General features: G+C 54.1%; 1 protein-coding gene across 4 annotated transcripts; it reads left to right on the top strand.

Moving 5' to 3' along the window:
* The first annotated feature begins 92 nt into the window (after positions 1-92).
* Positions 93-16,262, top strand: ZMIZ2 (zinc finger MIZ-type containing 2). 4 transcript variants are annotated; one of them, XM_019958924.2, is made up of 20 exons: positions 93-143; positions 6,285-6,419; positions 6,583-6,697; positions 7,003-7,205; positions 7,444-7,636; positions 7,891-8,154; positions 8,304-8,480; positions 9,158-9,235; positions 9,430-9,598; positions 10,238-10,382; positions 10,460-10,670; positions 11,320-11,425; positions 11,637-11,794; positions 12,674-12,741; positions 13,006-13,074; positions 13,320-13,564; positions 14,069-14,238; positions 14,322-14,561; positions 14,874-14,909; positions 15,266-16,262. In XM_019958924.2, exons 2-20 carry the CDS (start codon positions 6,370-6,372, stop codon positions 15,371-15,373), a joined length of 2,805 nt encoding a protein of 934 aa, XP_019814483.2. In that variant the 5' UTR covers positions 93-143; positions 6,285-6,369; the 3' UTR covers positions 15,374-16,262. The 4 variants fall into 4 exon arrangements, with proteins under 4 accessions (XP_019814483.2, XP_070644103.1, XP_070644106.1 ...); XM_070788002.1 differs by lacking the exon at positions 93-143 and adding an exon at positions 331-486; XM_070788004.1 differs by lacking the exon at positions 93-143 and adding an exon at positions 5,282-5,955.
* The last annotated feature ends 10,874 nt before the right edge of the window (positions 16,263-27,136 follow it).

Below are 27,136 nucleotides of genomic sequence, written 5' to 3'. Positions count from 1 at the left end.
CTCTTCCAGGCCCCGCCTCCCCCCCGCCCGGTTCCACCCCTCCTCCTGGATCCGCCCTCTTTCAGGCCCCGCCTCCTCTGCTCCGCCCCGGCAGAGAGCGGAGAGCAAGCGCTGGTGACTCCGCAGACGCTGCGCCTGGAAAGGTGTGGAAGGGGCGGGGAGCGCAGGTCATCCCCAAGCCGTCCTCCCTCCCTGCCCCGCTCCTGGCCGGCCAGCCGCCCTAGCTTGCGCAGGCCCGCGGCCACCCGCGCCCGAACGCTGTCTCGGGGCTCCACTGCTCTGGCCTGGGGGCGGGGCCGGCGCGCGGCGTCATGCATATGCATGAGCGACTCGGCGGCTCCATTGTGCCCTCGGAGCGGGCGGCGGCGCGATGGCGCGGGCGGCGGCAGCCCCGGGGCGGCGGGCGGCGCTGAGGGCGGGCTGAGCGCATGGAGCAGCGCGGACCGGGGGCCGCAGCGGCGAGGGGCCGGGCCGGGCGGCGAGGAGGTGAGCGGACCAGGCGGGCAGGTGCGGGCGGCGGGGGCGGCAGGTGCGGCAGGTGCGGGAGGCGGCAGGTGCGGCGTCCCCGGGCCCGGCGCTGCATCGCCTCGGCGGGGCCCCGACGGGGCTGGAGCCGGCCCTGCCGCCCACCTGCCGCACCTGCGGCGCGTGCGTCGTGGTCCTGGGCCGACTGGCCCGCTGCGCGCCGAGGCGACCCCTCACCTGAGCCTTTGTTGCGGCTGGCCGGAATCCGTCCAAGCGCCCAAGGTGTCTGGGCAGGAGCCTCACACGGGCCCTCACCCAAACTGGCCCCGCTCCCTCCTTTCTGCGCTGTGGCCTGAAGGCTCACCTTTAGGGCCCCTCCGGGCCGTGCGTGCCGTTGGCACGAGATGTGAGACCCGCGAAGGTGTGCTCTGGGGCTGGCGACCCTAACATTTCAGCCCCCAGCCGAGATTTTGGTGGAAATACTGTTTTCCCAACAGGACATACTGAAGCTCAGGCGGGACCGTGTCCAGCCTTCCCTCCTAGGGGTGTCCTACCCTAGCCTCCCCCATCTGCTCCCCGCTGCCCTGTACCCCCCTACCCTGCTCCTCCGAACGTTCCTTGCCTCCCCTAGACCTGCTCCCCTACGTCGTGTTCCCTGTACTCTCTTCCTGATAGTTGCGGAATATCCATGGTGATGTATTTAAGTCATTTGTATTATCTCAGAAGATTTCACAGGGAAATACACAGAACATGTGACTCAATCTGTAAGACAGTTGATAGGGCGATCACAGACTCACCCACCAAATCCTGTCACACTGGAACCAGAGGGCTTCCCTTGAAGAAGCTAGACAGAGGTAACAGGATAGGTGAAGGATTCCTAACCTCACCCAGTGAGTACTGGCCTTGGGGACTTGTCACACCCAGAGGGTGGCTCCTGGCTGGAAAGAGAAAGGTGAGATAATGAGAGACAGATTCAGAAGGACTGGTAGGATGTACCTGGGGAGGACTCCCGATCATAGGATTGATCTCCAGAGGCAGCCAGGCCTCCGCATGGAGTGTCCGCTAGCCCTTGGATCCAGGATGGGAGCCGGGGCTGATGATTTAAAGGGGGTCATGTGTCCTCCCCTCTCTTGGTCCTAGAGTGGCCACCACATACCCATTTTCCACATTGTAAACTGAGGCTCAGGGCAGGGCAGCCCTTCAGCTGTTCTCTGGAATTTCCCACACCTGAGCCGTTGAGCAGAGCTCCTTCCTGGGCATCTTGAATGAACTCTGAACACTTCAGCCAGTCAGTGTGTGGCCTTCCAAGTCGAGGGGCAGGACTTCAGCCACTTGAGCATGTGAGCCCCCCACTTATATGTCCTCCCGGGACTCTTGAGCTGTTAGTTTCCCTTCTCTGAGTCTGTTTGACTCCAGTGTTCCTCTGTTTGGGGCCTGTCACCGGTAACTGTGGATTCCCTGTGCTGGAGGAGGCAGCGAGTCCCTGCTCTATGACTGTGTTGGCACTGCCCTCCTGGGGTCTGGTGGGTGGTTGTGAGGCGTGCTGCTGCTGGGTGCCTAGGCAAGGAGCATGGACTGAGGGCAGAAGAGGTTGACCCATGGTAACATCTGCCTTTGGAGGCAGCAGTGCGGATGCTCTGAGGTCCTGGGAAAGGGGGGTGTGAGAAGTGAGTTGTCTGTAGCTCTTTTACTGGAGAAAAATGTGATCTGACCCCCCGAAAGCCATGTGGCCTTCTAGACTGACATCACACCAGGGCTTTCTGCCAAGGTCCTGGCTTCCAGTGAGAGCTGATGTACAGGGAAAGCCCCCCACCAGCAGGAAGCCACCAGAGGCTGGCCCTGGCCTTGCACACACCCAGGCTCCTTCTTAACTCTTCCTCTGACGGCCAGGAGGTGGGAGGAGGGTCTGCACTCACACCACATCTCTCTCCCTTTGTCAGGAGCAGAGGGTCCCCCAGTCCCCAACCTGGAGAGTTTGGGGCTTGTCAGGGAAGAGAGCTGACTTGGTTCAGGAGCTTGGCAGGAAGTCACTGCCCCCGCTCAGTAAGCTCGGGGGCGGGGGGAACTGGAAATGTCTGTGGTCTTGTCCACAGCAGAGAAGTCATAGGGGTGGAATTCCCCAGACTCACGTGATATAGGAAGCTGCACTGGGCCCCAGACCAGCAGCCTCCACAGGGGCCCCCGCCCTGCACCTGCCCTGTCCCCCCTCCTCCCCAGCTCTCCGGGGCTTTCAAACTGTGGTACCAGCAGCAGCACCTGCAAACTTACTGGAAATGCAAGTCTTTGGCCTCACTCCACCCTCTGAACTCAAAGTGGGGCTGAGTTCTGGTGAGCTGCCGTTGGAGAAGCTGCAGTTGTGAACTAACACAGCCTGCCCTGGGACTCTGACCCGGGCCAGGGGGCCCTGTCTTCTTCCTGCTCTTCCCTTTGGGACAGCAAAGTGGGCCTGGCCAATCCAGCCAGCTTCAGTGTGGGAAATGATGGCCCAGAGCATCTCTGTGGGGAGATAGAGCTGGTGGTGTTTGTACATTAACTAAATTTGTAGTTTGAGAGAATTATAGATTCTTAAAATGTTACAAGAAATAACACAGAGAGCTCTGTATCTTTTACTGGGTTTCCCTAGTGGTAACATCTTGTAAAAGTGTAGCACAACATCACTGGAGAGTACAACTCCATCAATACAGTTGATACAGATATTCCATGCCCACCTTCTATATTCCCATTGGCTTCGCTTCCCTGCTCCCCATGTTTAACCCCTGGCCGCCAACCGTGTGCTCTCCATTTGTGTAATTCCGTCATTTCAAGGATGTTATGTAAAGGGAATCATAAAATGTGTAACCTTTGGGGACTGGCTTTTTCCACGCAGCATGGTTCTCTGGAGATTCCTGCAGGTTGGTGCCTGTATCAGTAGCCCTACCTTTTTATGCCTCCAGGCTCACAGTTGGTTAACTCTTCACCATTGAAGGATATCTGCGTTTCCATTCTTTGGCTATTAGGAATAAAACTGTATAAATATTCACATACAGATTTTTGTGTGAACCTAGGTTTACCCTTCTCTGAGATAAATGTTCAGGAATACAGTTGCTAAGTTGTATAGTGTGCTATGTGCTTAGTCACTCAGTCGTGTCTGACTCTTTGCGACCCCATTGACTGTAGCCCACCAGGCTTCTCTGTCCGTGGGGATTCTCCAGGCAAGAATACTGGTTGCCATGCCTTCCTCCAGAGGATCTTCCCAACCCAGGGATCAAACCCAAGTCTCCTTCATTGCAGGAGGAGTCTTACCATCTGAGCTACCAGGGAAGCCCTGGTTGTCTAGTAGCTGCATGCTTTGTTTTATAAGAAACTACCAAATCATTTTTCAGAGTGGCTGTACCATTTTATATTCCTACCACCCATGCATGAGAGACCCAATTTCTCCTAGCCAGCATTTGATGGTGTCACTTTTTTTGTTGTTGGCTGTGACAGGTCTTAATTGTGGCATGTGGGATCTTTGCAGCATGTGGGATCTAGTTCCCTGACCAGGGATCCAACCCAGGCCCCCTGCATTGGGAATGCAGAGTCTTAGCCACTGAACCACCAGGGAAATCACACTGTTTTTTTTTTGTTTTAGCCATCGTGGTAGGTGTGTAGCGATACCTCGGTGTGGTTTTAATTTGCATTTCTCTGATGGCCAGTGGTGGTGAACATCTTTTCGGATGTTTATTTGCCATCTGTACATCCTCTTTGGTGAAATGTCTCCATATCTTTTGCCTGTCTTCTAATTTTAACTTTTGTGTTTTGAGAGTTCTTTATACATTCTAGATACTTGTCCTTTGTCAGATATGTGGCTTGCAGATATTTCTTCCAGTCTGTAACTTATCTCTTCATCCTCTTTGTGGGGTCTTTCACAGAACAGAAATATTCAATTTTTCCTTTTATGAATCATGCTTTTGGTGTCAAACCTAAGAAAGTTCTTATGATTTTGTGCTATATGTTTAAAATCTATGACCCACTTCAAGTTAATTTCTAAGTTTAGGGGGTTTTTTTGGTTTATGTTTGTCTTTTGCATTTGCATGTCCAGTAGGTCCGGCACCATTTGTTGAAAATACTGTCTTTCCTCCTTTTTGCATCTTTGTCAAAAACTTTGTCCATTGGGTATGTTTGCGTGGGTCTCTATTGAGTTGCCTAGTTTGTTCTGTTAACCTCTGAGTCAATCCCCCTGCCAACACCACAGTCTAGAGTAGCCTGCCTATGTTCTAAGTCCTGAAAACCCCATATATTGCTCCAGGCCCCACTCAGCAGGTCTGGGGGGAGTTTCTATCTTTTGGCAGCTCCCCCCATCCCTCATTACAGTGTCACCATCCTGGTGGTTGCCCCCACTGGGGACCACCAGCCTTCCCCTGCCTGGCTGGGTGATTCTGGCTCCCAGGCCCGAGTCCAGCGACCCCTGAGCCTTCTGGAGCCACCAGCCCCTTGCTTTTTTGGCCTCTGCTTCCTGGTTGTCACATGGTCTGGAGCTTGACTCCTCTGGGGAGGACCATAGGGAAGGGGGGCAGGGTCAGGTATGAGGTGGACAAGCCCACCAGATGCCTCTTTCCTCTGCTTGTCTAATCCATCACCTCCCCTCCCAGTTCCGGGACCTGCTTACCCCAGTGCTCTGTGGGGGGCCTGGACGGAGTGTGAGCTCTGGGCTTGAGTGAGTCCCAGGGTTGCCCGCTCGCTTCTGTATGAGTTCTGAGGAGGCCAGACTGAACCTCTGCAAGTTAGCTAGTGTGTGTGTGTGTGTGTGTGTGTGTGTGTAGCTAGTGTGTGTGTGTGTGTGTGTGTGTGTGTGTAAGTGGCCCTGGGAGTGCCAGCAAGGGCCCTCAGCCTGGTAGGTGAAGGGTTTGCTTGTGGTGGTGTCTGAAGGCGTTGGCAGCCCGGAGGAGAAGCCAACCACTGCTTCGCTGGTTTTCTGAGGTGCTAAGTGGAAGAGAGCTGGCCCCACATGGTGCGGGGAAGCATCCCCCCTTTCCAGCATTGGCACACAAGTTCCATGAGTGTCCACTGGGTCACCATCAGCCCTCTGTCCACTGTGCTGTGTGTGCGTCCCTGCTTTGTTGCATCATCACCCAGGATGTCAGGCAATCTGTAGGGGTCAGGTCTGCCCCAGGCAGCCCCCTTGGCCTCAGAATGAGGGAGTGGGCACATGTCACCCTTCTTCTGCCCTGGGGTGGGGGCGCTGCCAGCCAAGGATGAGCTGCTGACCCCACACCAAGTTCCAGCAGGCGTCCCCCACACACACACCCCCAGCCCCCAATCTGGCTGGAGGATAGCTGACCCTGTGACTCTGGCATCTGGAGGGCCTGCCCACCATGGGGCGGGGTAGTGCCTCATGTTGGCCCCCTGTGTGCTTCTGGCCTTGCCCTCCACCCTGGGGCCTTGTGTGTGGTTGGAGCAGAGGAGCCGGGGTGGATTCTGACAGTTGGGTCCTGAATGCTCCCTGGCTTTTATGTGTATCCACGCCTTCAGGTAGGGAGGGGGAATGTGGAAGGTTTTGGGGATCAGAAAGCCTTCTTCCATCTTCCAAAGGTATTCCAGGGGCTCGTGGTGGCAGGGCCTGACCAGCAAGGGCTAATGCTAGCTTCTGGGCTAGATGTAGAGGGGTGGTGCGAGCAGAGGTTTGCCAGGGTGGGCAGTGTAAGGTCGGGCCAATGCCAGGGTGGCCTGACTGCTCCCCCCGCATGCCGAGTGGGCCCCCAGGTCCCCGTCACCCTCCCTACCTTCCAGAGCAGAGGCAGGACAGGGCTTGGTTCTCCCAGGTGCGTCTCCACGCACTTCCGTCCCCCTTGTCCCTGCAGCCAGAGCAGCCAAGTCTCACGTGAGCACCGGTGAGGGCCGCTTCCTGCCTCCCGCAGACCTGGCCTTCAGGCTGTTCCCAAGCCAATGAACCCCATGAACCCCATGAAACCTGCCCTGCCCCCCGCACCACACAGGTGAGTGGGGGTTCCGGCTGCCCTCCCCTCTTAGGCCTCAGAACGTGGGAAGGTGGTGGTAGAGTGGGACCCCGCTGCTCTCAGCCTTCAGATCCTCCCCGGTGGGGTTCTCGGCACCTGAGGCCTCCTGACCCAGGCTCTCCACCTGTGCCTCTCTCTGCAGTGATGGTCCATTCGCATATGAGGCGGTGCCTTGGCAACAGAGTGCCACTCAGCCAGCAGGATCACTGTCTGTGGTCACAACCGTGTGGGGAGTTGGCAACGCAGCACAGAGCCAGGTGAGCCCAGCCCTGGCCCCACCCTGGGAGGTGTCAGTGCCCAGCTTAGGTCTTGGAGGCGTGGAGCTAGGGCTTCTTGAGTCTCCCACGTCCTCAGAGACTAGCTCTTTCATGCATGGCATGGGATCCTGGCCTCCACACCCGGACGTGTGCACAGCTCCCCATGACCCCTCTGGACCACCCCTCCCCTCTGCCCCCACCTCCACCTCCTCACCTGCCAGGCCTCTTCTTTCCACCACTTTAGAACCACTGCACGAAGCAGGTTGTTTGCATGGTCTCCTTTAGTGATTCTCGGTTCCTTGTAGGTTTTGGGGAACCCCATGGGCCCTGCAGGGAGCCCCCCCGGCAGCTCCGTGATGCCCGGCATGGCAGGCGGCAGCTCCGCCCTGAGCTCCCCACAGTGCCTCGGACAGCAGGCATTCGGTGAGGGTGGTGCCAACAAGGGCTACGTGCCACAAGGGGTGTATGGCCGCGGGGTCTACCCCGGGGGCCCTGGCTTCACTACCGGGTAAGCAGGGCCCTCCTCCCCTGGCAGGTGTGCCAGGAGCCCTCTGGGGGGCGATGCTTCTTGCTTGGTGGGCACCAGGGAACTGTGTGGTCAGGAGTTACTATGACTCTGCTGCTCCTGCCAGCTCCCGAGCTAATGATGGGGTGTCTGGGAAAAAATGGGGCTCCCCATAGGTGCCATGTGCCCCCAAGGAGAGGCCAGGGAAGTGCCTCTGAGCTGAGCCGTCTGTCTCTTGCAGGTATGCAGGTGGCCCAGGGGGTCCGGGGGGCCTGGGCCTCCCCTCACACGCCACACGGCCATCCACCGACTTCACTCAAGCAGCTGCGGCTGCTGCAGTGGCTGCTGCCGCCGCCACGGCCACCGCCACAGCCACGGCCACCGTGGCCGCCCTCCAGGAGAAGCAGAGTCAGGAGCTGAGCCAGTACGGAGCGGTGAGGCCCCGCAGCTTCTCCTGTGTGGCCCATGTGTGCTGGCCCAGAAGACGGGCGCCTGTCAGGCAACCAGGGTGGAGGGCTTGGGGACGTGCAGGCTGTATTCCAGGAGTGATGAAGATGAGACAGGAAAGGAGTGGGGAGCTGAGGGGAGAGGACCCGGGCTGGGGACAGCCTGCCTGCAAGGGGTGGGCTTGGGGGTGGCGCCCACACTGGTGGATAAGGTCTGGATGGTTCTTGTCTTCTTTTCCCAGATGGGGGCTGGACAGTCTTTTAACAGCCAGTTCTTGCAGCACGGTGGTCCCCGAGGGCCCAGCGTGCCCAGCAGCATGAACCCAGCCAGCGTGGGAGGGCTGATGGGCCCCTCCAGCATGAGCTCCATGGGCATGAACTCCACCCGGGCAGTGGGCATGGCGCCCCTCTATGCAGGGCAGCGCCTGCCCCAGCAAGGGTACCCGGGCCCCCCCCAGGCCCAGCCGCTGCCCCGACAGGGTGTCAAGAGAGCCTACTCGGGCGAGGTGAGTAGCTGGGCTTCCCTCCCCACGAGGGCCATCAGAGCCATTGTATGTGAGAGAACTGGCCATGCTTGATGAGGGACACCATCGTCCCTTGTGGGAACCGGCTTCCCCGACACCTCTTCTTGGCATTTTGCCTCTTCCTTCTTCAGGTGTACCCTGGGCAGCAGTACCTGCCAGGAGGCCAGTATACGCCTGGTGCCACCCAGTACGTACCTGGCCCTGGGCAGCCCCCTGCCCCATCCTCCTACCCCGGGCACAGGCTGCCCCTGCAGCAGGGCGCGAGCCCATCCCTGTCCACCGCCAGCCCTGCGGGACCACACTACAAGGTAGGGCCGGTTCACCCCCGCCTCTGTGACCCTGGCTGGCCCCACGCCCAGCACTGTGGGACACAGACAGACCTTGAGGCAGCCAGGGCCGGCTAGGGAGTGGGCCCCAGAGTGCTCAGGTGACCAGGCAGCCACGAGCTTCACAGGTCCTGACCAGTGTAGGGCAGCTCCCAGGACAGGCGTTCAGGTTTGAAAGGAGCCTCTCTGAGAGGCTCCTACACCGTGAGATATGGTATAGGGAATAGCACGGAGCATCAGGCAAGTACCAAGCCACCTTAGGGAAAAGTGTCCCCATTCCCTCAGCTTGCTGCCAAGTAGCCCAGCGAGGGGACAGGCAGAGGGGTCAGGAAGGGCCTGAGTGACAGAGGTGCTGCTGGAGAAGGGCGAGGAGATGTGAGTACCTATGTCCTTTCAGCCTCTGTGGCTTCCCTGTAAATCCCTCTGATGTGTGGGCTCAGCTCTTTTTCTGTAGTGGTAATTCTGTAAATTATGACATCTGTGTGTGCTCCCTGTAGATTATTTGGAAAACCCAAAAAGTGTATAAAGAAGAAAAAAGGCCAACACCCACCCATGCATGTGCCGAGTTCCCTTGTCCCCAGCCCTCTCCTAGGGTCAGTTCCAGGCCCTGCTCAGAGGCAGGCGGCAGCCCCAGGCTCACGCGGTTTTCTCTCCTGCAGCCTGCAGAACAGTTCAACGGGCAGGGTGCCAGCTTCAACGGGGGCAGCATCAGCTACAGCCAGCCTGGCCTGAATGGGGTATGGCCAGATGGGCAAGCGGGCGGGAGGCTCACGGGGTGGGTGCAGGGAGAGAGGGCACTCAAGCAGGAGGACGTGTGGAGGCCCAACCAAGCCCCCCTGGGGCTGCCCCCATCCCTGACCGTTCCCGGCGGGTGCTCCAGGAATAAGCACCCCCTTACTAGTCCACCTCTGCTGTTTGCTCTACCCCACAGCCGGCTCGTTCCATCCCTGGCTACCCCAGCTCCCCACTGCCCGGGAGCCCCACACCACCCATGACCCCCGGCAGCACCATCCCCTACATGTCTACCAGCCAGGAGGTCAAGTCTCCCTTCCTGCCTGACCTCAAGCCCAGTGTGAGCAACTTACATCCATCGCCACCTGGTGAGTGAGGTCTGCTCTCAGGACAGGTGGGCAGGAGGCTCTGGAGAGTCCTGCAGAGAACTTGAGGGGTGAGGGGAGGGCTTCACCTTTATTTTCTGTTAATGGAGCTCTTTGCAAATCCATTTGAGGTGTAGATCACCTCTCTAGAAAAATAGCCATGTACCCAAAGTTTTGGGTGTGGTTCCAGGGTATGTATGGGCCCCCAGAAGCCCACTCCTGATATCTGGGAGACCACCGCAGCAGCAGCAACTGGGGTCTTAAAACCCCGACTTGAGCACCGGGGTGGTGGCAGGTGGCCCGTTCATACCTCTTCTGCCTCCTGCTCCCTCTGAAAGCACCAGAAGCGCCACCTTTTTGGGTGGGGAGCGTGTTCTCCGAGAGTCATGATGCAGGGATCACTGGGCCAGGTGACTGAGGCAGGGAAGAATGGCAGGACACCAAGATCCTGTTTCGTTGGAGGTGAAGGCTGAGCCCAGAGTCCTAGGAGAGATGCTGTCCTAAGCCCCAGCCCCATGGGAGGGGACGAGGGGCCACACTCCCCTCCACCATGGGCCCCATGATGGGGGCAGGGGCAGGCTACCTGGCCTGGTGGCCATCAAGGGCCGGTGGCCTGCTCACACCTGCGTGGCCTGCTTCCAGGCAGCGGCCCCTGTGACGAGCTGCGGCTGACCTTCCCTGTGCGGGATGGGGTTGTCCTGGAGCCCTTCCGCCTGCAGCACAATCTGGCGGTGAGCAACCATGCCTTCCAGCTCCGAGACTCCGTCTACAAGACCCTGATGCTGAGGTGAGCGGACGCCTGCCCCACGGCTTGCGGCCCCACCTGCCGCCCCCTGACTCTCAGCGTCCGTCCTCCCCATGCAGGCCTGACTTGGAGCTGCAGTTCAAGTGCTACCACCACGAGGACCGGCAGATGAACACCAACTGGCCAGCCTCTGTGCAGGTCAGCGTCAACGCCACCCCGCTCACCATCGAGCGCGGCGACAACAAGACCTCCCACAAGCCCCTTTACCTGAAGCACGTGTGCCAGCCGGGCCGCAACACCATCCAGATCACTGTCACCGCCTGCTGCTGCGTGAGTGCCCGTAGCAGGGCAGGGTGGGGCCGTCATCACTGAAGAAGATGGCACTGGCTCTCCTCCTTCCCGTGATGGGCCTTTGAGAAAAGGGTCTCAGTTAAAAATGTCCTGGCAGCTTTCCGGTTAGGTTCAGTAACTAGATTTGATGCTCGTGTAAGCTTCAAATGTTAATTATGTAAGAGAAGCAAGCTAAGCTTGCCTCTTTCCTGGAAGAAGCTCACAAAGTCCCGAGTCCCAGCTGACCCTGAAGGAGTCATCTGGGTTCCGGCAGCTCCAGATGCAGCACTAGAAGAGGCACTTAGATGCGCAGCTCTGATCAGCTTAGGTGGGAGGGAGCAGAGGCAAGGCAGCCCTAATGCAGCCCTGTGGGCCTAGGGTGTTATCACGTGGACCCAGCATAGGATACCAATGGATGCTGTAGGCAGGGTGCACTCGGGGGCCTCTCGAATAATTGTGTTTCAACAGAGAGGCCCTGGTTGAACACTGGTGCAGACACACAGTGAGCTTCACCGATAGCTGTGGGTGTGGGCTCCTGACTGCCCGGGAGGCGCGGCAGTAGCCTGCCTGTGCATTAGCTGTGAGAGAGAGTGGGCCAGCACATAGCCTCCCCGGGCCGCACCCCGCCGACCACATCCTCCCGTTGCAGTCCCACCTCTTCGTGCTGCAGCTGGTGCATCGGCCGTCCGTCCGCTCAGTGCTGCAGGGCCTACTCAAGAAGCGCCTCCTGCCCGCGGAGCACTGCATCACCAAGAGTGAGTGGCCCTCGTGCTCCTCAGCCCTGCTGGGGCCACTGCCACACCTGGCACGTCCACATGTTAGACAAGGCTGTCTCCTCTGGGTCGGGGGCTCCGTGCAGAGGGTAGCGGTCAGTCCCAGAATGGCCCTCAGAGGTGCTGAGCTAGCAGTGGCCTAGTCCTGCTTGGCTGCCCCTGCTCACATCCTGCTTTCCCCTGTTGGTGTCAGTAAAGCGGAATTTCAGCAGCGGAACCATCCCTGGCACCCCAGGGCCCAACGGAGAGGATGGGGTGGAGCAGACAGCCATCAAGGTGGCCCTCAAGTGCCCCATCACCTTCCGCAGGATCCAGCTCCCTGCCCGGGGCCACGACTGTCGCCACATACAGGTGGGTGGTCACCACAGCGCTTTTCCAAAGATTTTGCTGCCGTTTAACTGTTTTTGGCAGATGTGGCCTCTGAGCACCTCAGCTAGTGGGCGGCAGGGCAGGCCAGCCAGTGGACAGGCGGCCTGGCTCCCCTGCCCTCTTCCCTCAGGCTGGGCTTTTGTTTCTTCTAATATTATCCTAAGGATAACAGCCGTTTTACTGGGTTCTTGGGGCTCATTTTACTCATTTACTCTTTTATTTACTTACTTGGGTGCACTGCGTCTTAGTTGTGGCGTGCAGGTCTTCAGTCTTTGTTGCGGCCATGTGGGATCTTTCAGTTACTATGGGCAGAATCTTTAGTTGCAGCACGTGAACTCTGAGTTGCAACATGTGAGATAGAGTGCCCTGACTGGGAATCAAACCCAGGCCCCCTGTATTGAGAGCATGGCCCCACCTGGACCACCAGGGAAGTCCTGGGGCTCCGATTTCAAACAGCATTGGGGATGCAGGGCACAGTCTGCTCCCTGCCTTGCCCCCAGGAGCAGCACCTCAGATTCTTTCTGCAGAAACACTGTGGGAAGACAAGTACCCGCACCCTCCCCCTCACTCCCCACCTTTTGGTTACATAAGCAGTATACCCATCACTGTACGTCATGGAGGTTGTTCCCTATCAGCACGGTTGGCCAATTCTTGCTTTGGCCACACGTCATTCCCATGAAGGCTCCGTAGGCATCCTATCTCTTACATGAGGATGGTGCCATGGTGAAAGCCTGGCACATGCGCCTTCTCAAACATGCAGTAAATAAGCCCCACGTCCCTGAAACTGCAGGGCTGGCTCGCAGGGCATGGCTGGGTTACCCCCAGCCCCAGTGTGAGTAACTGTCTCCCCTTTCTCTGCAGTGCTTTGACCTGGAGTCCTATTTACAGCTTAACTGTGAGCGAGGGACCTGGAGGTGCCCCGTGTGCAAGTGAGTGTGTCAGAGATGGTCCCCGTGGCTCTGGGGGTGGGTGGCACGTCCTTAGGGACTATTAACAGTCATTTCCTTCCATCAGCACTGAGAAGTGCCTGCCCCAGATGTGGGGCTCACAGTACAGGCCTGGAAGGAAGGTGCTGCTCGAGGCAGTGACCTCACGCAGGGTCATCTCACACGGGGGGTGGAGATGTGATGGGTCCCGTGCCCCAGGTGAGATCGGGCCAGCCTTCTGAGCTGTGTCCCCTTGGTTTTCTACAGCAAGACGGCGTTGCTGGAGGGCCTGGAGGTGGACCAGTACATGCTGGGCATTCTCATTTACATTCAGAAGTAAGTCTTTCCTACAGCCCCAGAGGGCAGCCCTGGGACAGGCGGGGAGACACCCCGTGCTGATTCAGCATGGAGCAGCCTCGGCTCCAGGCCGTGGACGGAATCCACGTCCAACTTGGGTGCCACAGGCACGTGGAGCGTGCTGGGCGGCCACAAGCATTTGAGTGGAAGGTTGGCCTAGGAACAGTGCAGGTCCGGGAGAGACGGCACGGCAGCTGGTAACCAGCCCCGCTGTGCCCGCCCAGCTCTGACTTCGAGGAGATCACCATCGACCCCACGTGCAGCTGGAAGCCAGTGCCGGTGAAGCCTGACTTACACGTCAAGGAAGAGCCAGATGGGCCAGTGCTGAAGCGCTGCCGCACTGTGAGCCCTGCCCACATGCTCATGCCCAGCGTGATGGAGATGATCGCTGCCCTGGGCCCGGGTGCCACGCCCTTCACCCCCCTGCAACCCCCCTCAGCCCCGGCCCCTGGCGACTACCCTGGCCAGGGTGAGTACAGGGGACTCGCCCTGGAAAATTAGGCCCCTGGGTGATGATCCAGCCTCTCCCACCAGTCTGCCGCCTGTGAATGCATTGCTCTGAGGGCCACAAGCCTGGGGGCCTGGTTGGGGACTTGGGGGTACAGATGCCCAGCTGGGTGTGGGGGATGGGCGGCAGCAGGGCCCGGGCTGTGGCTGTGCCCACCTCTCCAGAGGTTTGGAACAGAGGTCTGTGTTGGCACACTTCCAGACCAGCCCCATCCAGGCCTGCGGGTGGGAGTATCTGGGTGTGGTGGGTCCCATTCCTGTCCCCTCACAGCCTCCTGGCAGTGTCATGACCACTTCCCCCAGCAGCAACGAGAAGAAATGCCCTTGCCCAAGTAGCAACTTCCATAAAGGCCAACATCCTCTGGGCGAGCGCAGTGAGTCCCACCCGTGCTGTGGCCAGTCTGCCCTTGTGGCTTGGCCAGCGTGAGCCCCCTGCCCTCACCTGGACCTGGCTCTCCTCTCTCAGGTTCCAGCTTCTTGGGACCCGGGACCTTCCCCGAATCCTTCCCACCCACCACACCCAGCACCCCAACCCTGACTGAGTTCACCCCAGGGCCTCCGCCTGTCTCCTATCAACCCGACATCCCCAGCAACCTCCTGACGCCAGAGAAGTCCGGCCCCTGCCTCCCAGGCCAGGTCAGTGTCAAGTCGAGGGGCTGTGCAGGTGTCCCCCCAGGGAGCCCTCAAGCCGTTTTACTAGGTTATTCTCTCCTCCTCAGATGGCACCAGCAGGTCACCTGGACCCAGCCCATAACCCCGGGCCCCCAGGGCTGCACGCCCCTAACCTTGGAGGCCCCCCAGGGCCCCAGCTGCATCATCCAAACCCTCCCCCAGCATCCCGGCCAGCTCTGGGCCCAGTGAACTCGGGGCCTCTCAGCGAGCTGGCCTTCAGTGCTGCCACAGGCATGATGGGGCCCCCCGTGTCTGGGGCAGGGGAGGCCCCGGAACCGGCTCTGGAGGTGAGTACTGGGTCCTGTGCTGGGGAGCACTTGGAGCTGGGGATCGGGGGTGCTTATCTGTTGTCCCCAGGGTCCGTGCACTTCACAGAAGGAAAGACAGTGACTCCTCCATGGCTTCCAGACGGGGAGAGCTGGCTGGGTGATGCCAGCATTTTTGTTGAGTGTCAGGTGTCCAGAGTAGCTGTGGGGTGATTGTGTCCAGGCATCTGGTTCTCGGGCCCTGCGCGCCAACATGGCACATGCAGAGTCCCCGGGAAGACTTGGCTTGTGGCCAGTGATACAAGGGTCTGACTTGACTTGTCTGACTCACAGGTGGTGTGCGAGCCAGAACCAGTGCATAAAAGACAGGTGATTGTCCCTCCATCCTGATAAATGAATACAAAGTTCAGTGTGAAAAAATGTGGAAAGCACAGCTCAAAGCAGAAAATTCTACCTTCTGCATTCATGCTGTTCGTGTTCAGGACCCCTCACGGGCCGGGGTGTTCCATGTTGCCCTTGGACAGCTTAACAAAAGTGATTCCCGGTTGCAGAGCAGTCTTCGGCAGGAAGAGGCCCTGTGAGGAGCAGACTGAGGGGCTCTGGTGCTAGCCTGTGTTGGAGGCTAGCGGGGGGGCACCCCACTTCCCGGCTGGGCCTGGGGACCCGGTTGGGATGATGAGGCAGGTCTGAGGCCAGAGCTGCTATCAGGTTTGCTTTGTCCCCAGCTGCTTCCAGAACTGACTAACCCTGATGAGCTGCTGTCCTACCTGGGCCCACCTGACCTCCCCACGAACAGCAACGATGACCTGCTTTCTCTCTTCGAGAACAACTGACCCTATCCGTCGACCACCTGGCTGGCAGAGACATGCCCACCAATGTCTCGCACCCTTCTTTCCAGCCCAGCCCCACCTGACACCAGCGGCCCTCCCCACGTGTACACCTGGAGCTGGGACCCGCCCCTGACACCTGGCTGCTGGAGGCCGCACTGCACTGGCTGGGAGCGGAGCCCTGGGGCAGGGTTCTCACTGGCCCAGTTTGCAGCTGCAGAACTGTTTTTGAGGAGATGCCCAGCCCTGCCCCCATCTGTACCAGCCCATGCTTGTCCAGCCCTGCCTGGTTCATGCATACCCACCACCCCTGAACTCCAGCCTCACCCAGGCCCCCCACCCCACTTGCTCCCACCAGCCTGCATCTTGTCCAGCGTTGACCTTTCTGTTTCAATGACCCGTTTGGCCCTAGGCCAGCAAGGAGGGGGTTACTCTGTCCTGGGGCCTAGTCTCGCCCAACCTGCTATGGCAGGGGCTTCAGGCTGAGGCTGGGGGTGGGGGGCTCTAAAGCACAATAGTGTACATAGTGTAGAAACACTAATAGATGTAGGGTGGCTGGTCCCTCTGTGCAGCGTGGGTCTCCATGGGCTCCTGCCCTCACCCATGTGCAGGCTGGGAGGGGTGGGGGGCAGCAGGCTCCCTCCTACTGGCGGTTGGGCTCAGACTCAGCTCCATGTGCAGATTCTCCAGCAGCCTGTTCCCCCCAAGTTGCCCTTTTCTGTACGAGTGAAGAATTGGTCCCACAGTGTTTTTTAAATCCACCTGTCCTCCCACGTCCACCCTGGGGCCACGCCAGGTGGGGGAGGAGGGGCCACCACACTCTAGGTGCAGGGCCAAGTCGTGTCCCCTGTCTGCCTGTCTCTATTAAAGGACTCCCTCGTGGTGGGCCTGCCAAGTCCCTCCTTCCTGCTCAACCTGCTTACCACACATGGGCGGGGCTCCCTGCTTAAGGCAAGGCCCAGCTATTTGCAACCCGAGGTAAATTTCCTTGTCCCTGGAATTTTCCAAGTTGGCTCTGGCTAGAGAGCTATTTATGAAGTGTCACCAGGGCTGGGAGACACATCTGCCACCACGTCACCGTGTGGGCTTGCCTCAGGCGTGGAGCAGCTGTGGGGCCAAGGAGCAGGGTCTGAGTGCCTGACCAGCTGGACACTGGTTCATCTGTGTGCTCACTGCCCAAGTGGCCCCATGGGCCTTCCAGTCCAGCAGAAAAGGCTTATGAGCCCTGTCAGGGAGAGGGGGTAGCACACCCAGAGACCGGCCCCAGTGGACGAGGGGCAGTGTCCAGGACGGGGGAGCTCCAAGTTGCCCACTGACATCTTGAAACCCCAGGTGTGCGCCTTCCTATCCCTCTGCAGCCATGTTCCTGCCCAAGGGTACAAAAGGAGAGAAAGGCTTAGGGAGGAACAGTGCCCCCAGGGTTTGCCCAGAAGCCCACCCTAAGGACAGGTAGGCAGCGGGATCAGGGACAGGCCCAGCAGAGCCCACCCCTAGGGGTGGGGGGGCGTGCTCCCCTACCTGTTCTGGGGGACATTAGGCATAGTTGGGAATGTTGTCCCACCTTGTGGTCTCACCGGGCCTCTGCAGCGTCAGCCTGTAACATTCTGGATGTTGGGTGGAGTGGAGAGACCAGGAGGTGGGGATGAGCCAAGATGCTTCTAGCTACTCAAACTCCACCCAGGGCGGGGGGTGGCAGTGGAGGATCTGAGGGGCAAGTGCACACCATCAGGGCCGAGCTCCGGTGTCACTGCAGCGTCTCCTCAAACAGAGCAGGATGAAATTAAGTTGTGGGAGCTGATGAAATGTGATGGCGTTCTACAAAACATGACACCAAATATATACATTTCATGGATTCACACACATGAGGCAGTGATGAAGGGAAGCAAGATGGTCGACATGTTGGCCACAGTGCTCCCTGTCGGAACAGCATGGGTGTGTCCAGGGAGGGTGGTAGTATCAATGGGGTCCTGATCCTCAAGGGGAGTGGCGGTTGCATGAGTTTCACATGCTTCATGTATTGTATATCCCAGTAAGTCCTTGATGGCTCAGCAGGTGAAGAATGTGCCTACAGTGTTGAAGACAGGAGATGTAGGTTTCTGTTCCTTGGTCAGGAAGATCCCCTGCCTGGAGAATCCCACAGACAGGAGCTTGGAGGGCTACAGTCCAAAGGGTCACAGAGTTGGACACAAATGAGCGACTAAGCACAATGTACATACCAAATACACATCTTAAAAAAAAAAAAAGCCAACTAGGCCTAACAGAACGGTTCACCCAACAGAAGCAGAGTACCTGTTATTTTTAAGTGCATGTGGAACATTCTCCAGGAGAGACCACGTGTTAGACTGTAAAACAAGTCTCAATAAAAAAAAGGTTGAAATCATACAAAGAATGTAGTCTGACCACAGTGAAATGTAGGTAACAGAACAGAAGACTGTTATCTGCTGGAAAACTCAAATATGTGGAAATGGACACTTCAAAAACTGAAGGATCAAAGGAGAAACCACAAATGAACTACAGGATAAAACACTACACAAATTGGTTTTTGTAAGCAAATTTTTTTTTTTGGCTGTGCTGGGTCCTTGTTGCAGCACAGGCTTTCCTCTAGTTGCGGCAAGAGGGGTCTATTCCTTGTTGCAGTGTGCAGGCTTTTTATCGTGGCTTCTCATTTTGTGGAGCACGGGCTCTACGGTGCTTGGACTTCAGTAGCTGTGGCGTACGGGTTCAGTGGTTGTGCTTCCTGGGCTCTGGAACATGGGCTCAGTAGTTGTGGCTCATGGGCTTAGTTACTCTGCGGTATGTGGGATATAACCCGTCGTCTCCTGCATTGGCAGATGATCCTTTACCACTGAGCCACCAGGGTAGCCCTACACACCAAAATCTAATATGCAATTAAGCAGGAAGAGAAGGGGACGACAGAGGATGAGATGGCTGGATGGCATCACTGACTCAATGCACATGAGTTTGGGTAAACTCCGGGAGTTGGTGATGGACAGGGAGGCCTGGCATGCTGCAATTCATGGGGTCGCAAAGAGTTGGACACGAGCGATTGAACTTAAAGCGGTTTAAGTAGGGAAATTTATAGATGTAAATGTCTACAAATAGAGAGCTCAGTCAACCTAACTACAACTAAAGGCAGTAGAAAAAACTAAATCCAGAGCTCATGGAAGGAAATAACAGAAGAGCGAGTAGGAAAACAATAGAGAACCATTGTCAGCAAAGTTGTTTGCTTTGAAAAGCAACAGAATGAACAAACCTTCAGCTAGACTGACTAAAGGAAAAGAAACAAATGACCAAAATACGAAATGAAATCCAGGGAAATTACTAATGAGCTCATCTTAGGAGGATCAGTCAGTCAGTTCAGTTGTTCAGCTGTGTCTGACTCTTTGTGACCCCATGGACTGCAGCACCTCAGTCCTCCCTGTCCATCACTTACTCTGAAGCCTACTCAAACTCATGCCCACTGAGTCGGTGATGTCATACAACCATCTCATCCTCTGTCATCCCCTTTTCCTCCCACCTTCAATCTTTCCCAGCATCAAGGCCTTTTCAAATGAGTCTGTTCTTTGTATCAAGTGGCCAAAGTATTGGGAGTTTCAGCTTCAACATCAGTCCTTCCAATGATTATTCAGGACTGATCTCATTTAGGATGGACTGCTTGGATCTCCTTGCAGTCAAAGGGACTCTGAAGAGTCTTTTCCAACACCACAGTTCAAAAACATCAATTCTTCGGCGCTCAGCTTTCTTTGTAGTCCAACTCTCACATCCATACATGACCACTGGAAAAACCATAGCCTTGACTAGATGGACCATTTTTGGCAAAGTAACATCTCTGCTTTTTAATATGCTATCTAGGTTGGTCATAACTTTTCTTCCAAGGAGTAAGCGTCTTTTAATTTCATGGCTGCAGTCACCATTTGCAGTGATTTGAGGGCCTCCAGAAATAAAGTCAGCCACTGTTTCCACTCTTTCCCTACCTATTTTCCACGAAGGGATGGGGCTAGATGCCATGATCTTCGTTTTCTGAATGTTGAGCTTTAAGCAAACTTTTTCACTCTCTTCTTTCACTTTCATCAAGAAGCTCTTTAGTTCTCTGTCTGCCATAAGGGTGGTGTCATCTGCATATCTGAGGTTATTGATATTTCTTCTGGCAATCTTGATTCCAGCTTGTGCTTCTTCCAGCCCAGCATTTCTCATGATGTACTCTGCATATAAGTTAAATAAGCAGGGTGACAATATACATACTCCTTTTCCTATTTGGAACCAGTCTGTTGTTCCATGTCCAGTTCTAACTGTTGCTTCCTGACCTGCATACAGATTTCTCAGGAGGCAGGTCAGGTGATGTGGTATTCCCATCTCTTTCAGAATTTTCCAGTTTATTGTGATCCACACAGTCAAAAGCTCTGGCGTAGTCAATAAAGCAGAAGTAGATTTTTTTTGGAACTCTCTTGCTTTTTCGATGACCCAGCGGATGTTGGCAATTTGATCTCTGGTTCCTCTGCCTTTTCTAAAACCAGCTTGAACATCTGGAAGTTCATGGTTCACATATTGTTGAACCCTGGCTTGGAGAATTTTGAGCATTACTAGCGTGTGAGATGAGTGCAATTGTGCAGTAGTTTGGACATTTTTTGGCATTGTCTTTCTTTGGAATTGGGATGAAAACTGACCTCCAGTCCTGTGGCCACTGCTGAGTTTTCCAAATTTGCTGGCATATTGAGTGCGGCACTTTCACAGGATCATCTTTTAGGATTTGAAATAGCTCAGCTGGAATTCCATCACCTCCATTAGCTTTGTTCATAGTGATGCTTTCTAAGGCCCACTTGACTTCACACTCCAGTATGTCTGCCTCTAGGTGAGTGATCATACCTTCATGATTATCTCGGTCATGAAGATCTCTTATCCTTAGGAAGGTAAGAGAATATTATAAACAGTCATGCACCAACAAATTATATAACTTAGGTGAAATGGTCTAATTCCTAGAAACACAAATAACCAAAACTGACCCAACAAGAAACAAAATAGGAGCAGACTTACCAGTACAGAGATTGAAACAATAGTTAAACCTCCTCCAACACAGAACTAAGTTCTGGGGGCACATGGCTTGAAGGGTGAATCTTACCATGTAAAGGATTACACCAACCTTCCTCCCACTTCTGTAAACATTGACAAGGAGGGAATACTTACTGTTCCTTAGAGGCGGCTCCCTACGTTGCCAGCCTTGTCTCCCTCTAGGTTTGGCGGTCTGTGTCCTCTCCCTGGGGCTTGCAAAGTGGTGCTAGTGTAAAGAACCTGCCTGCTGAAGCAGGAGAAAAGAAATGAGAGTTCAATCCCTAGATCAGGAAGATCCCCTGGTAGAGGGCATGGCAACCCACTGCCGTATTCTTGCTGAATCCAATAGACAGAGGAGACTGGTAGGCTACAGTCCATAGTATCAAACAGAGTTGGAACCACTGAAGTGACTTAGCACGCACAGCCCACACACGTCCTCTCCTTGCAGTAGGGGGCTGCCGTGCCACCTCGTTCCTCTTAGCTCCACTCACTGCAGCCCCAGCCTCTCTGCCTTTCCAAGCTTGGATGGCCATTGAGAGTGTCCTTACCTGCCACAGGTTCAACGAGAGAAGGCAGGGATGGTAGGGCAGTGGTTGGAGGGAGAAGTCTAGACAGCATTAAGCAAGTGTTTCATCAGCCCAGGGACTGTGGAAGATTTTTTTCTTTTTTTTGCTGTTTACTTTTTGTGTTGGAAGTCATTGGCCTAATCCATTTGTTTAACTTGACATACAGAAGTGAGTTCTCTAAGGCCGTGCACCTGTGAATCCACTGTCGCAGTGACGACAGAATTTTCCACCACTCCCCCCACCCCCTCAGCTATCGCCGATCTGACCTCTTTCACCAGAGATTAATTCAGCCTGGACTTGAGCCTGATATAAGTGAATCATCCCTTGGTTAGCTGCCCCTTCCGTAAAGTTCATGTTTTTATTTCCATGTAAGTTGCTCCTGTTTCCTCATTCTTAGCTGTGACTAGCAGTGATTGACACTGCTCCCCCAGTGAGACACTCAGCTCTTTCTGGCCAGGGCGCTCCTCTATTAAAACCATCTCCATGGGGTGTTAGCCACCACCCAGCTGCAGGTGACTGTGACCCACCCAGAACCAGCTTGCAAAAGAAGGGTTCAAAACTACCATCCTGAAAGGGCCACCAAGGACCTTGGGGTGAGACAGGCTGGGACCCTGGGCCCTTTGCTGCAATGCTGGTACCTGGACAAATGTCTCTTTGAGCAACAAAATACAAAGATACTATATGGGACTAAAAACAACTGGGTGTATGTGCAGCTGGAGCAAATTATGGACAAAAAGATACAAAGAGCCTCAAAACCCAACTGCCACTTTTGAAGAGCTGGGAGGAAAAAGTGGGTGTTGGGAGTGAAAGCAGGGTACTGCGTATACCCCCTGCACTCAACACCATCCAAGGGATATGCAAACCACCTAAGCCACGCCTCCAGCTCAACCCCTGAACATACCCCTACCCTCACTCCGTATAAGGAACCAACTCACGCCTCCAAACATTTCATCTCTACATACTCCAACATGCACCTTGGAGAAACAAAAATGTTCTCTGCTACCAGTATCACACCTAAGAAAATGAACAGTAATTCCACAGCCTCATCTATTACATTCAAATTTCCCATTTGTCCTAAAATGCAGCCCCCAGTTTTTTGGTTACACTGGGTCTTTGTTGTGGCTTACACAGCGAAGACACATGTACCCCAATGTTCAATGCAGCACTATTTACAATAGCTAGAACATGAAAGCAACCTACATGTCCATCAACAGATGAATGAATAAAGAAGCTGTGGTACATATATATGATGGAATACTACTCAGCCATAAAAAGGAACGCATTTGAATCTGTTCTAATGAGGTGGACGAAACTAGAGCCTATTATACAGAGTGAAGTAAGTCAGAAAGAGACATGTAAATATCATACACTGACACATATATATGGAATCTGAAGAGATGGCACTGATGAATTTATTTTCAGGGCAGCAGTGGAGAAACAGACATAGAAAACAGACCTATGGACATGGTGGGAGGAGAGGAGGGAGAAGAGATGTATAGAGAGAGCAACATAGAAATTTACAATACCGTTTGTAAAATAGATGGCCAATGGGAATTTGCTGTGTGACTCAGGGAACTCAAACAGGGGCTCTGCAACAGGCTGAAGGGTTGGATGGAGATGGAGTTCCAGGAGAGAGGGGACATGGGTGTCCCCTATCTATGGCTGATTCTTGTTGATGTATGACAAAAATTCTGTAAAGCAATTATCCTTCAATTTAAAAATTAAAAAAAGACACCCCCCCAAATGCACCCCCTCTTTTGGTTGCACTGGGTCTTTGTTGTGCTTACAGGCTTTCTCTAGCTGTAGTGCACGGGGGCTTCTTTAGTTATGGAGCACAGGGTCTAGAGCACACAGGCTCAGCAGTTGCGGTGCGCAGGCTCTCTGGTTGAGGCACGTGGGCTTAGTCGCACTGTGGTGTGTGGGGTCTTAGTTCCCCAACCAGAGATCGAGCCTGCATCCCCTGCATTGGAAGGCAGATTCTCAACCGCTGGACCACCAGGAAAGTCCCCTGAAATGCATTTTATCACTTTTCTTTTTCAATCTGGGATCCAATCAAGGTTTACTTTTGCAACTGGTTATTGTATCTCTTTAGTCTCCTTTAGTCTACAACAGTCTTTGGCCTTTTTTCCCCTTGCATTGAATTTTTTTTAACGGTTCAGATAAGTCACATTGTAGAATGTCCCACACTCACCTGGCTGATCCCTCCTAGCATTGCTCAGTTTTCTCCTTTATCTCCCATGTGTCCTGTCCCTACCAGGGAAGTCTAGAGCTTGATTAAACATTCCTGAGCAGAGGAGATCATAATTTTTATCTGTTCTTCCCCACAAGACTGTGAACTCCGTGAGGGCAGGGACCAGATATCTCCTGTATCCCGATTTATTCCGACGCCCAGAACATTTGTCAACGAGATTAAGGCAGAAACAAATAGGGTGGATGCAAAGCTGCCTGTGGGAGGTGCTGTGGCCTGGCCCACACTCCCCAAGGGCTGTCACATCTGCCCATTGCTAAGCATCTCACAAGCACACTGCGCTCTTGTTGGCATCTTCTCCATTTAGGTGTCCAGGGGGCATTTGCAGGTTTGATTAAGGAAGAGTTCTGCCCTCTGCTTTGATGCTTGATAGCAGAGCAAGACCTAGATGTGGTAACCTTGCCCTCCCCTGGAGAAGCAGCTTCCTTCCTGGCTCCCCTGAAGCTCCTTATGGCCCCTTCCGGTGCTGAGACCCTGGCTGGCTTCAAGGGGCTGTCTCCTCTGTCCTGCTCTTCCCTCCTGCTGCTGGATGTGGGCGGGGGTCAGGACTGGACCAGGAGGTGAAGGACGGTGGAGCAAGCTCCGCCAGATGGACTGGCCAACCGACCCTGCTGACATCAAAAGAGACCATGTGACCTGAGCTGGTGTTGTTTGGTGTTTCCAGTCTGTAGCCAAAATCCCTCCTGACTGCGATGGAGTGGGACCACAGAGCCCAAGTTCTCCAGAGGTTGGGGTCTGCTCTTTTTCCCCAGGAGCCCATATAAGAAGAGTCTGAAGTGGAGCTGCTGCCTACTCCCAACAGTGTCACTTGACTTTCTTCTGCTTGACTTTCTTGCAACCCGAGCAGGAAATGCTGCTTTTGTATAGAAAATACACACTCATGATAAAAAATAAAACACCAAGGCAACAGGAACCCTCATTCACAGCTGGTGGGAATGCAAAATAGTCCGTCCACCTTGGAAAACAGTTTGATGGTTTCTTATAAAACTCAACACGCTCCTACTACACAATCCAGCAGTCAGACTCTTTGGTATTTATGCAAAGGAGTGGAAAACATGTCCACACAAACTTGCAGAGATGTTTATAGCACCTTTATTCACAATTGCCAAAATCTGGAAGCCACCAAGATGTCTTTCAATAGATGAATGGATAAATAAACTGTGGAACAATCAGACAATGGAATATTATTCAGCACTAAAAAATAAGCCATCTGTTGTACACCTGCAACTTTTATAATATTGTGCATCAACTACACTTCAATAAAATTTTTTAAAAAAGAAATAAGCAGTTGAACTACATAGAGGAAACTTAAACACATATTACTAAGTGAAAGAGTCAACCTGAAAAGAATACATACTGTGTGATTTTCACTATATGACATTCTGGAAAAGACAAAACTATGGAGACAGTAAGAAGATCAGTGGTTGCCAGGGGTTGGGGGCTGGGAGATGAACAGGTGAAGCACAGGGGATTTTTAGAGCAATAAAAATGTTCTGTGTAATCCTTAACAGTTCAGTTCAGTCACTCAGTCATGTCCGACTCTTTGCAACCCCATGAACCGCAGCACACCAGGCCTCCCTGTCCATCACCAACTCCCGGAGTTTACCCAAACTCATGTCCATTGTGTCGGTGATGCCATCCAACCATCTCATCCTCTGTCGTCCCCTTCTCCTCCTGCCCTCAATCTTTCCCAGCATCAGGGTCCTTTCAAACGAGTCAGCTCTCTGCATCAGGTAGCCAAAGTACTGGAGTTTCAGCTTCAACATCAGTCCTTCCAATGAACACCCAGGACTGATCTCCTTTAGGATGGACTGGTTGGATTTCCTTGAAGTCCAAGGGACTCTCAAGAGTCTTCTCCAACACCACAGTTCAAAAGCATCAATTCTTCGGTGCTCAGCTTTCCTTATAGTCCAACTCTCACATCCATACATGACTACTGGAAACACCATAGCCTTGATTAGACGGACCTTTGCTGGCAAAGTAATGTCTCTGCTTTTTAATATGCTGTCTAGATTGGTCATAACTTTCCTTCCAAGGAGCAAGTGTCTTTTAATTTCATGGCTGCAATCACCATCCACAGTGATTTTGGAGCCCAGAAAAATAAAGTCTGACACTGTTTCCACTGTTTCCCCATCTATTGCCCATGAAGTGATGGGACCGGATGCCGTGATCTTTGTTTTCTGAATATTGAGCTTTAAGCCAACTTTTTCACTCTCTTCTTTCACTTTCATCCAGAGGCTCTTTAGTTCTTCTTCACTTTCTGCCATAAGAGTGGTGTCATCTACATATCTGAGGTTATTGATATTTCTCCTGGCAATCTTGATTCCAGCTTGTGCTTCTTCCAGCCCAGCGTTTCTCATGATGTACTCTGCATATAAGTTAAATAAGGAGGGTGACAATATACAGCCTTGACGTACTCCTTTTCCTATTTGGAACCAGTCTGTTGTTCCATGTCCAGTTCTAACTGTTGCTTCCTGACCTGTATACAGGTTTCTCAAGAGGCAGGTCAGGTGTGGACACTTGTATTTATATGTTTGTTAAAACCCATAGAAGGGACTTCTCTGGTAGTCTGGTGGTTAAGACTCTGTACTTCCAAAGCAGACGGAACAGACGGTTCCATCCTTGGTCAGGGAACAAAGATTCCACAAGACATCAGGCATGGCCAAAAAAATCCCCAAATCCCATAGAATATACAACACCAAGAGAGAACCCTAATGTAAACTGTTTGGGTCAGTACAAGGTGTTGATGCAGTTTCATCAGTTGTAACACATGCACTGTTCTGGTAAGCGATGTTGATAATGGGGGAGGCTGGCAGGGCAGGGGATGGGTGGGTGGGGACAGGGAATGTACAGGAAATGTCTGTACTTTCCCCTCAATTTTGCTATGAGTCTAAAACTGCTTTTAAAAATAGTTTCTTTTTAGAAAGTCTGTTAAAAAATTGACGTCTTATGTATTATTTGTAAATACAATTCTTAGTTATTGTTACTGACTTAAAAACAAAGCAGAACAAGGACTTCCCTGGTCATCCAGTGGCTAAGACTCCAGAGCAGAGGGCCTGGGTTCGGTCCCTAGTCATAGAACCAGATCCCATAAAGCTGAAAATAAGACCTGGAGCAGCCAAATAAGTAAATAAATAAATGCCTTTAAATAAATCAAGTCTCTGCCTTATGACACAGGCCGTCACTGGGTCTGGCTCCACTGACTGTTGTCTTTCTAGATGATGGGTCACTTTATCTAGTGTTGTTTTTTTTTTTTCCTTTTCCTTCTTTTTTGTGTCTATATTTAGAGTTCTCCAGAGAAACCGAATCAACAGGAGATACGTATATTTGTTTGTTTATTATGAGGAATTAGCTCACATGATTATGGAGGCTGACAAGCCCCAAGATCTGTGGGGTGAGTCAGCAAGCTAGACATCCAGGAGAACCAAAAGCGCAAGTTCCAGTCCAATGGCAGGAAAAAGTCAATGCCCCACTTCAAAGGCAGTCAGGCACGAGGCATTCAATACTGAATTCCAGACACAGTGTGTAAAGAGCAGCAGCGGCTGAAGTAAAGGGTCAGGACACCCAGGAAATGGAACATCCTTGCTTGTCAGCTGTTGGGCTCAGCCTGCCTGGCCTGTGGGTGAGCTCTGTTGCGGCGTTAGATTCAGTTCAGCACAGACAGCCGGACTGGGCCTTCCTTTGCTGGAATCGGCATCTGAGTGTGTGAGCGTCTCTTGCAGCGGGCGCTGGGCCCCTGCACCGTGGGGGGTGGTCTCACTCTGCTCTTTCACCTCCTGGTGCAGCTGGCCACGTCCTGCTGTCAGGACATAGAGGCCCCACATGCCTGTCCTTCAGGAGGTCTTGGCTCTCCTGCCACATCCCCAGTGGCACGTGGTGTCAGGGCTGGCATGGTTACTCTCAGGCTCC

Source organism: Bos indicus, chromosome 4, assembly GCF_029378745.1.
Source record: "Bos indicus isolate NIAB-ARS_2022 breed Sahiwal x Tharparkar chromosome 4, NIAB-ARS_B.indTharparkar_mat_pri_1.0, whole genome shotgun sequence".
NCBI lineage: Eukaryota > Metazoa > Chordata > Mammalia > Artiodactyla > Bovidae > Bos > Bos indicus.
The sequence above is the reverse complement of the archived record's forward strand: the minus strand, read 5'-3'. Positions and strand labels throughout refer to the sequence as shown.